Below are 11,211 nucleotides of genomic sequence, written 5' to 3'. Positions count from 1 at the left end.
TCAAAGTTGGAACATGCGCGAATTTTTGGATGGCATGACCTCGTTTAAGGAATGACTCAAGTTTGCCCTGTTGAACTGGGCCAACACATACGACACCAAAATGAGACGGGTCGGCTGGGGGTGTTGGGGACCTAGATGGAGGTGATGGAGATCTGGATGGAGGTGATGGAGATCTAGGCTTCCGACGGCGGGCGGATGATTTGGTTTGTCTTGGTCTTTTAGAAGATGTAGCTTCCATAGTCAAGTTTGGGACAGATTAAAAGTCAACGGGTCAAAATGTCAAAAAGTCAACTGTTGACGGGTCCAGTCAACTTTGAACTTGGCCACCAAAATTTCGCGGGAAATTTGGTTTTCAAAGATTTCCAACTAAGAATCAAGTCCAAATAGACCACACTTTCAAGTATTTGACTCAAGAACACAAAATTCAAAGGTTAGGAGTTGGAAAGAATTTACCGAATCGTGTGTTGGATCGTGTTGTTCTTGATGGAAAAGATCTTCTTTAACCTCCCCAAGCTTGCCCCTTTCAAGATTGAGACACTAAAACACCAAAATTAAGTGAGAATTTTCGGATCTAGGGTTTGTCAAAACCCCCAAATCCACCATTAAAATGCAAGAAAATGGTGTTTAAGATGGAGAAGATGAAGTGTAGATGATGAAAATCAAACCTTTTTGTAGAGGAAAGTCAAAATCTTGAAGAAATTGAAAGGTATTTAATGAAAATCGGACCTAAGGTTTTTGTTGGGAGAGAGGGGTTGTTAGGAAGTGAAAGTGGGGATAAATGAGATCAAATCCCGATTTTTTTCTTTAAAAAGAGGGGTAACTGCTGCGCGGACACGACCCGTGTCTCAGCAGGCAAAATTGACACGCCCCGTGTTGGGGGTTTAGAATGAGATATAGTCGAACACGTCCTGTGTTGGGTCAAGGCCAAAATCAACACGACCCGTGTTGCTCTCTGGAAGAATTTGGGACTTTTTTTCATTAACACGACCCGTGTTCCATTAAGGCTAAAATGGGACACGACCCGTGTTGCTCTCTGGAAGAATTTGGGACTTTTTTTCATTAACACGACCCATGTTCCATTAAGGCTAAAATGGGACACGACCCGTGTTGCTCTCTGGAAGATTTTGGGACTTTTTTTCATTAACACGACCCGTGTTCCATTAAGGCTAAAATGGGACACGACCCGTGTTGGTCCCTGGATGCTAATCCCCACTTTTTGAATTTGAAAATTTCCCTCTCTCGGAAATGAAGTACTTTTCCACCCCAAGTTCCGTTCTTTTGGTTTGAAAACAATGACAAAACACATTTGGAACACTAAAAAAAATAAGAATGCAAAGAATGAAATGTTTTAGCGAAAAATGACGAAAATACCCCCGGGTTGCCTCTCGGTTAGCTGCCCTTGTTTTAGGTCGTTGGCTCGACTTTGTCCCCCAGGCGTGATTCATTCTTGGTATGTGGGGTTCTCCAACTCTTCTACCTCTTCATTCTTCACCTCAAATCCCTCATAAAACGGCTTCAACCTGTGACCATTGACTTTGAATGTTTTACCCGTTTGCTTGCTCGTGACTTCCACTGCACCATGGTCAAACACCCTTGTGACTATGAAAGGACCGACCTATCTTGATCTTAACTTTCCTGAAATTAGCTTGAATCTCGAGTGATAAAGCAACACCTTTTGTCCTTGTATAAAGGTCTTTCGGGAGATTGCTCTGTCATGATATGCTTTTGTTTTCTCCTTATAGATCATGCTACTTTCGTATGCATCATTCTGAATCTCTTCTAGCTCTTGGATATCCAGTTTCCTTTTATTTCCCACCTCATCTTCAGTCAGGTTGAATTTCTTTACCGCCCAAAAAGCTTTATGCTCAAGCTCAACTGGGAGATGACATGCTTTACCAAACACAAGCCGATATGGGGACATACCAATGGGAGTTTTAAAAGCAGTATGGTATGCCCATAAGGCATCATCTAGCCTCAAGCTCCAGTCTTTGCGGTTTGGGTTGACTGTTTTCTCCAAGATACTTTTGATTTGTCTGTTTGAGACTTCTGCTTGTCCATTGGTTTGGGGATGGTAAGCCGTTGAGACTTTGTGTGTCACTCCATATCTCTTCAAAACAGCTTCTAGCATCCGATTGCAAAAATGGGTCCCGCGGTCACTTATGAGCGCCTTTGGTGTGCCAAACCGTGAGAAAATCTGTACCTTAAGGAAATCAACCACAACTTTTGAATCATTAGTACGGGTGGCCTTAGCCTCCACCCATTTGGACACATAGTCCACTGCTAACAAAATATAAGAGCAACCAAAAGAGGGTGGAAATGGTCCCATAAAGTCAATGCCCCATACATCAAAATTTTCACATACTATAATAGGGGTAAGGGGCATTTGATTTCTAGAGCTTAAGGACCCGGATTTTTGGCATTTTTCACAATGTGCACAAAGTACATAGGAATCATGGAAAATAGAAGGCCAAAAGAATCCGCTATCTAAAACTTTCCTAGCTGTCCTTTGGGGTCCAAAGTGACCACCACAAGCATAGGAATGACAAAAATTAAGGATAGATTGTACCTCTTTTTGCTCAACACACCTGCGAATTACTTGGTCCGCACAGTACTTCCAAAGGTAAGGTTCATCCCATATGTATCGTTTGGCTTCTTTTTTGATTTTGTCTCTTTGCCAACGGGATGAATCTGGGGGAAATTGACTTGTGACCAAGTAGTTGACGATATCTACATACCATGGTGCCTCTTTGGCTGCAAATAGATTCTCATCCGGAAATGTGTCACAGATGGGTGTACCATCTTCGGGTGATACGATGCGACTTAGATGATCTGCAACCAGATTTTCCTTTCCACTCTTGTCTTTGATCTCAATATCGAACTCTTGCAAAAGCAGCATCCACCGTATTAACCTCGGCTTTGAGTCTTTCTTTGTAAGCAAGTGCTTTATGGCTGCATGGTCCGAATATATGATCACTTTAGTTCCAAGGAGGTATTGTCGAAACTTCTCCAAAGCAAAGACAATAGCAAGCAACTCTTTCTCTGTTGTGGTGTAGTTGCCTTGTGCCCTATCAAGGGTCTTTGATGCATAGTAGATGACATGATGTGCTCGGTCAACCTTTTGTCCCAAAACTGCCCCAACCGCGGTATTGCTAGCATCGCACATGATTTCGAATGGAAGATCCCAATTTGGCGGTTGAATAATGGGGGCGGATGTCAACAAATCTTTCAAAAGGTCAAATGCCTTTTTGCATTCATCACCAAACTCAAAATCAGCCTCCTTTTGTAGAAGTTGACACATCGGTACCGTAATCTTGGAAAAATCCTTTATAAACCGCTGATAAAAACCTGCATGGCCAAGAAAAGAACGTACTTCCCGAACATTTGTCGGGTATGGTAAGCTCTTAATAATATCTGTTTTGGCCTTGTCAACTTCTAAACCTTTCTGGGACACCACATGTCCAAGTATCAAGCCCTTGTCGACCATAAAATGGCATTTTTCATAATTAAGGACTAAGTTCGTATCAATGCACCTTTGTAAGATTTTGGTGAGATTTTGCAAACATTCATTAAAAGAGTTTCCATAAACAGTAAAATCGTCCATGAAAACCTCTATGATATTTTCGACATATTCTGAAAATATGCTCACCATACATCTTTGGAAGGTTGCGGGTGCATTGCACAAACCAAAGGGCATGCGTCTATACGCAAAGGTGCCGAAGGGACATGTGAATGTGGTTTTCTCTTGGTCTTCCGGGGCAACCGGAATTTGATGAAAACCAGAGAAACCATCAAGGCAGCAGTAATGGGATTTCCCGGCCAATCGTTCTAACATCTGATCAATGAATGGCAAAGGGAAGTGGTCTTTGCGGGTGGAAGCATTCAACTTTCTATAATCGATACAAACTCTCCACCCGTTTTGCACACGGGTGGGTACCAATTCCCCTTCGGAGTTTTTGACAACGGTAACTCCAGCTTTTTTCGGGACTACTTGCACAGGACTCACCCACTTACTATCAGAAATAGGATAGATTACACCTGCATCCAAGAGCTTCATGATCTCCTTTTTGACCACCTCCATCATAGGTGGATTCAACCTCCTCTGTGCTTCACGGGTTGGCTTGAAGTCCTCTTCCATCAGTATTTTGTGCATGCATAATGATGGGCTCAACCCTTTTATATCCGCAATAGTCCAACCAATAGCCTCCTTGTATTTCTTCAAAATTCCAACTAACTCTTTTTCTTCTTCTCGTGCCAGCTTAGTCGAAATTATCACCGGTAGTGTCTCTTCCTCTCCAAGATAGACATACTTGAGATGGTCGCGAAAAGCCTTCAACTCAAGAGTCGGCGGCTGTACTATGGATGGGAGAAGTTTCGAATTAGAACTTTTTAGCTTCATGCGGGGTGGTTCAACTCTCATGGGTTGTGCTTTCTCCAAGGAATAAATTACTTCGATCAATTCGTCTTCCAATGTGTACTTGTCAGCCAACTCTTTAATCCCTGTCTCATCAAAGTGTTTGCTCAAGATGGTGGTTAGCACATCTTGGCTTGACATCTCAAAGCAATCATCAGTACATGAATCAATAACATCTATGAAGTTTAAAGAATGAATATCGCTAGGATAACGCATAGCTTCAAAGATATTAAAGTTAATTACCTCACCATCGAATTCCATTGACAAAGTACCATTGGCTACATCTATTTTTGTTTTTGCGGTACTCATAAAGGGTCTCCCCAAAAGGATGGAGCTCGATTGTGGGGTGTTTTCATCACCCATGTCTAAAACATAAAAATCAGCGGGAAAAACGAGCTCATTAACTTGCACTAACACGTCCTCCAGTACACCTTTCGGATGTACCAAAGACCGATCAGCAAGTTGATTGATAACTCCGGTTTTTTATAAAGGTCCAATTCCCATTGTCTTATAACTTGAATAAGGTAAGACATTAATTGATGCTCCAAGGTCAAGCATGGCACGTGGTACAAAAAGGTTACCCATTTTGCAAGGAACCGTGAAAACACCCGGATCCTTGCATTTTTGTGGTAGCCGCTTTTGTAACACGGCTGAGACATTTTCACCAACCTTCACGGTTTGATTTCCTTTAAGCTTTTTCTTAGATGTGCAAAGTTCCTTAAGGAACTTAGCATATCTAGGAATCTGTGTAATGGCATCTAGAAGAGGGATATTGATTTCAACCTTTCGAAACATGGCCATGATTTCGTCATCTTCCCTTTCTCTTTTGGTGCTTGCCAGCCTTGAAGGAAATGGAGCTGGTGTGACTTTCACTTCAGATTCTATTAGCTTCTTGGACTTTGGATTACTCTTCTTTTCCTCTTCTTTGATAGCTTCTTCCACCTCAATCTCCTTCTCTTCTTCTTCTTCTTCCGGCATCTTTGGATTTTCATAGCTTTTCCCACTTCTTAATGTAATTGCACACGCATTGTGTTTTGGGTTCTTCTCCGTTTGAGAGGGTAGCTTGCCTTGCGACTCCATCTTACTCACGGACTGAGCAAGTTGTGATACTTGTTGCTCCAAGCTTTTTATGCTCGCCTTGGTTTCTTGTTGAAAGCTTTGAGTACTTGTGGCAAGGCTTTTTACTATGTCTTCTAGGGACATATTTGAAGAACTCGCTTGGGGAGGGGGTTGTTGTGGATGCCTTGGTTGGAAATTTTGAGGTTGGAATGGTGTTCGTGGTTGATTTTGAGGAAATGGTGGTCTTGGTTGATATTGATGCGATTGATTGTGCTGATAGTTCCCTTGTTGATTGCCTCCCCACCCTTGATTATTGTTCCATCGATGATCACCTCTTGGTTGCTCATAACCTCTTTGATTTGCCCCCGAATAGCCTCCCATGACTTTCGCTTCTTCATAATCTTCCTCTTGGAGTTGTGGGCACATATCAGTTGGATGCCCCACTTGGGTGCAAATACCGCACGGGCGGGGTGTGGACTGCACACCTTTGTCTTTGGCCAACATCATGACTACTTTCGTGAGCTCGGACAATTGAGCTTCAATCTGAGGAGTTTGTACTTCTTTTACACCTCGGGGTGCATCCGTGTACCATTCTTCATCATGGCTTGAATGTTTGGAATCTTCAGCCATGTTCTTGATTAGATTTCGGATCTCAGTTGGGGTTTTATCGGGCAAAGATCCACCACTAGAGGCGTTAAGAAGCCTTCTTTCCATTGGAGTCATTCCTTCAATGAAATATTGAAGGAGCTGGTACTCAGTGATCCTGTGCTTTGGACAACGAGCACAAAGTTTCTTGAATCTTTCCCAATATGTGTGGAAAGCTTCTCTTTTGTGTTGCTTGATTCCGATAATTTCCCGTCGTAGGGCTGAAGCTTTCATTTCGGGAAAATATTTGTCCAAAAACAATCTCGCAAGATCTACCCAAGTAGTTACCGTCCCCGGTGGAAGGTCATAAAGCCAATCTTTGGCCGCGTCTTGCACCGCAAAGGGGAATGCCCTAAGCTTGATTTGGTCCTCCGTGACATTGTGTGGTTTCATACCCACACATACTACATGGAACTCGGTGAGGAACTTGTGAGGATCTTCGTTCTCCAATCCTCTAAAAGTTGGGAGTAAATGGATAAGCCCGGATTTTAGTTCCAAGTTGGTGGCGGCTGGGTATGTGATGCAAAGAGGTTGTTGAGTCACCTCTTGTCTTGACCATTGACGAAGAGTTTGTTCGGGTGGTGGGTTTGGAGGACCTTGATTCCCTCCGGGGTTATGTGCCATGGCTTGAGAATTGGTTGTGGTTTTTGAAGGTGAACTATTTAGGATATTATTAATAGGTGAAGAGGGTGGAGTGGTTTTTATGGGTGAGGTTGTTTGTGGTGAGAGTGATGGGCTTTCTGTTTCTGATGCGGATACACTTGAGAGGGGTAGGTCCTCCCAAATGTTGATGACCGGGGGATTGGTTGATGAAGAAGTACCGGAAACTGGTTGCCTCTTACGAAGCTTGGCTTGCTTCCTTAACTTCTTTGCAGTCTTCTCTATCTCCGAATCAATTGGCAATCGCGTACCTGTACGAAAAGATCTAGGCATAAACAATTAGTAACACCGTGTCCCCGGCAACGGCGCCAATTTGTTAGGCATGTCAAACCCAACAAATAAAGGGGTACGGTATACTCCAAAATAATCCCACTATATTGCACTAAAAGGTAGTACAAGGCAAGCAGGGTCGATCCACAGAGACACAGGACAATTGGTCTATACCTATTTGCACAAGGTACTACAGTCACCAATAGTAAAAAGAGAGGGGGGTTTAGAATGTAATGATTAAACAAATAATTAAAAACATAAGCAATCAATTAAGTGCGTGAATTAAATTCAGAATTTGTGAGGACTCCAACCCCATGTATGACAATTTAGCAATGTGACTCCAAGATGATACAGTATTCATTCAATTCTATATAAGTTGGTACTTGAAAGTGCTAATAAGCTCTAACACTTCCCATTCACCATATTAATTAACCAAAACAAGCTCTTTGATTAACCCTAACCTTATTAACCTAATCTAAACAAGCTCTTAGGATTAGATTATAAGATTGCATGAAGCTTTATGTGAATGTTCCCAACAACACTCAATACCCCTCATAAGCTCAGGAGTGTAAAAGTGTATGAATAAGATTTACACCAAATTCATTCGATAGAGATTAATTTAATGCTTGTTGCTTGTTCAATTTCACAAAACAATTACGGATTTTGTAAAAGAGATAACTTGAATGACCTAACCCTAATTCAAATGGCCAATAAGAATCATAATTAGAATCAAACATTCGATTGAAGCAAAATCAAATTCATTAAATAGAAATTAAGAACAAATATCATGTCATATGAATGAAGTCACTACCAAGAAGTCAAAACATGAAATTGGAGAAATTAGGGTTCTAGCCACACATGGCTAGAACAAGATCACAAGTCTAAAAGATGAAATTAAGTGTAATTACAACTTACAAAAACAAGAATTAATGTTTCCAAATGGTTAACGGACAAACCCTTGCAAAAAGCTTCGAATTCCCTTCTCCAATGGTGCTCTGGTATGTTCTTCTTATGTCTAAATAACCCTCAACCCGTAATATGAAAGATAGGAAAAACTGCCAAGAGTTGGTTTTTTTGGCTCGAACACGGCCCGTGTTAAAATAGGCTAAACTGACACGGGTCGTGTTCAGCAACACGCCTCGTGTTTATTTGCACTAAACTGACACGGGTCGTGTTCAGTATGGTCAAAAGCTCCCATTTTGGTCAAACACGCCCCGTGCCCACTTTTCAGTGTAAATTCAACACGCCCCGTGTACCTCTCTGACTCCAAATCCAAACTTGATTTTTCCAACTTTTTCGTTCTTCGCCCGATCGTCCCGAAATCTCCACCAATGCTTCCCGACACTTCCCAAAGCGCGTTCCAACCTCCGGGTTACCTGAAAAAGATATAAAAGTGTGCAAGTAAGGTTGTTCTAGAGACTAAAATGAATATGGTAAAATGCAACGAAAAGGAAGAACAATTGTGCTAATTATATGCATAAAATGGGACTGAAAGGTGTGCAAAAAGGTGCACAAGTAGCACCTAACATGCAGCTTAACTTACAGGAACTTCTAGCAAAACTTCAGAAATTCGTTGGCAGAACTTCCACGCTGAATACTTCTTCTGTCGGGATTTCCAACGCCGCAACGCCTCGCTATGTGTTGACATATCTCATCAAGAATACGTTAAGTATAACGGAACTGTCAATTCGATAGACGGCTTGGGAAAACATCGGTGTACGCATAACGTCGCGTCCTCGCCCTCGTCCTTCACAACCTTGTTCGTTTCTTGGCGCCAAGTGCCAAGGCCAGCTTCATGACAAAATAGTACCAGTAGTCCTCCATAGCGACAGGTGTAACGCTCAAGACGTTGATCCCTTGGCAAGTCTGGACCAATAACAAACAGCCACTCACGGAGCACAATCTACCAATTGGAAGTTGTCTGTCCCTGTCAGACCTGGAAAATTAGAAGATATGGTCGGGGTTCTGTTCCCCCGATTCTAGGTATGAAAAGGTCCCTTCCCCTCCAAGAGAAGGGATCAACATTCAACTTTAACCCTTTGTCTCATACTTTCTCACTCTCTCGTTAGAACCTTGAATTGACTTGATCTTCGGAGAATCCCTCTCGGAGCACGAATCGAGCCAGAGACATATCACAATAGTTGGCACCATCCGAATGTACACCTAGTACGACATAACCCCCTTCGCTACACCAAACACCGGAAATGATGGATAAAGGACCGATACAGCAATAAGGCGACACCAACAGGCCGGTGAGACCAATGTAGTCCCTTGACAGAAGTGATCCGTCAACACTACCGCTCACACAGGCACCAATGATGTCGCCAGTCGGCTCCACGGTGGAGCTCATTGTTAGCTTATGGAGACCGCCGCCCATCACAACAGAACAACATGCCACAATTACCACCACAACACCTCAAGGAGTGCCGACCACCCAATCACAACAAGAAGCAAATCGACCACAACCATCGGCATGGCAGGCGGGGACCAATGCTTGGTCCCCCAACACCATTATATCAGTCGCATCACTTGCATGCCACCAGTCTTCTCCAATGGCCGTCATGTCAAACATCCTGCTATTCGCCCAGCAACCGCCGTTCAACCTATATTCATACCACTACTAAGGCGTGTACCCTCACACACAGACACAAACCCACAACAGTCAAAGCGCGCCAACACGGGGGATGAACACACACGCTATAGGGCTAACAGAGTCGAATTCGCAGCCGAATTAGCTAATGCACGCATACCCCACACAGGCATCGTATATGCCTCAAGCAAACATGTATAACCACGGGTACCATTACGATTTTAACCAAGGGTACATCAACCCATACCACGCACAGCAGGCGATGACAGGAAGACCACTCAACTACCCACATATGAATAGCCCCGTAAAAAGTATCAACTCGACATTCTACCAAGAGCTATTACAGTATGAAATACCGCATTCTGCTATGATACCAAACATCCAAAAGTATAACGGCATGACGGATCCTGACGAACACATAGATACATACGAGTGAACCATGACATCCCTTTGGATGGACAAGAGATTCACTTGCACCTACTTCCCGGTCACATTATCAGGAAATGCTAGCAAATGGTTCAAGGCACTAGGTCCGGGAAGTATCACCAGCATCGAACAGTTGAGATACATTTTCCTCCACAACTTCATGCAATTGAGGAAAGTCAAAGGAGATGCCAAATCTATCAACACATGCAAGCAAAAAGAGGGACCCTGAGTGTCCCCGACCACGAGAAATTTCTAGTCATGATAGCCTTCACCCAAGGGCTACTCCCAGCCCCATTTTTAAAGAAAATGCAACGAACAATGCCAAAATCCAGGGAAGAGCTCAAATACAGGGTCGAAAAATACCTGAGGCAGATTAAGGGAGAAGAACGAAACAAGCCAATCTAAAAGCCATAGTGAACTGCTACCTCAAGCAAGAATCAACCGGCTCCCACTACCGCCACAACCATAAGGATCGCAACAATGGAAACCATGATAAAGATAACAGACATTCGAGACACTCATCTTATAGATTCGGCCTATTCATCAAGGATGAGCCTAGGAGCCATAGGATGGAAGTTCACGCCGTAGAAAAAAACTCATCAGTGGATGGAAAAAGAGAAATGAAAATATTCCGAATATCACAAGAGCAAAACCCACAACACTGGAGAGTGCAAGATCCTCAAAAAAGAAGTATAAGACAAGTGACTAAGTGGAGACTTAATAGAAATCGCGAAGACTCTATGGTCAACTTTCAAAGCCGAACAAAAAGATGGGAGAACCCGGAAGGAGACAAACAAACAAACTATAAAAAAGGAAGAAATCTTTGCAATCGCAACCCCGAGACAGAGCCAGGTGTCGATTGCCAACCATTGGCATCGACGGCTCACCCGACGACACTCTCAAGATAAGTTTCTCACCGGAATCGGACCCTACAAATCCAATCATAATCCCCGCTTCACACAAGAGCATTAGATCTGGCGAGTCCTGGTCGCCGGAGGTAGCAACACCGACATCCTCTACGAGCACGACCTCGAGTAACTACCGCCATCCGGGAAGAAAAGTCTAAGACCACCAACCTGAACCCCACTCGTTGGCTTCATGAGACACAAATTATGGCCACTCGGAACCATAAACCTCCCATTAACACTAC

The 11,211-nt window shown here is 43.2% G+C and overlaps 1 protein-coding gene across 1 annotated transcript; it reads right to left on the bottom strand.

Moving 5' to 3' along the window:
- Nucleotides 1-4,894: 4,894 nt before the first annotated feature.
- On the bottom strand, nt 4,895-7,048 carry LOC111918395 (uncharacterized). Its single transcript, XM_023914069.2, has one exon. It carries the CDS (start codon nt 7,046-7,048, stop codon nt 4,895-4,897), a length of 2,154 nt encoding a protein of 717 aa, XP_023769837.2.
- Between the last annotated feature and the right edge of the window lie 4,163 nt (nt 7,049-11,211).

This window comes from Lactuca sativa, chromosome 8, assembly GCF_002870075.4.
Source record: "Lactuca sativa cultivar Salinas chromosome 8, Lsat_Salinas_v11, whole genome shotgun sequence".
NCBI lineage: Eukaryota > Viridiplantae > Streptophyta > Magnoliopsida > Asterales > Asteraceae > Lactuca > Lactuca sativa.
This window is presented reverse-complemented; position numbering and strand designations above follow the sequence as displayed.

Excerpts from the sequence above, each read along its gene's own strand:
- LOC111918395 (XM_023914069.2), bottom strand. The coding sequence starts at position 7,048 with ATGCCTAGATCTTTTCGTACAGGTACGCGATTGCCAATTGATTCGGAG.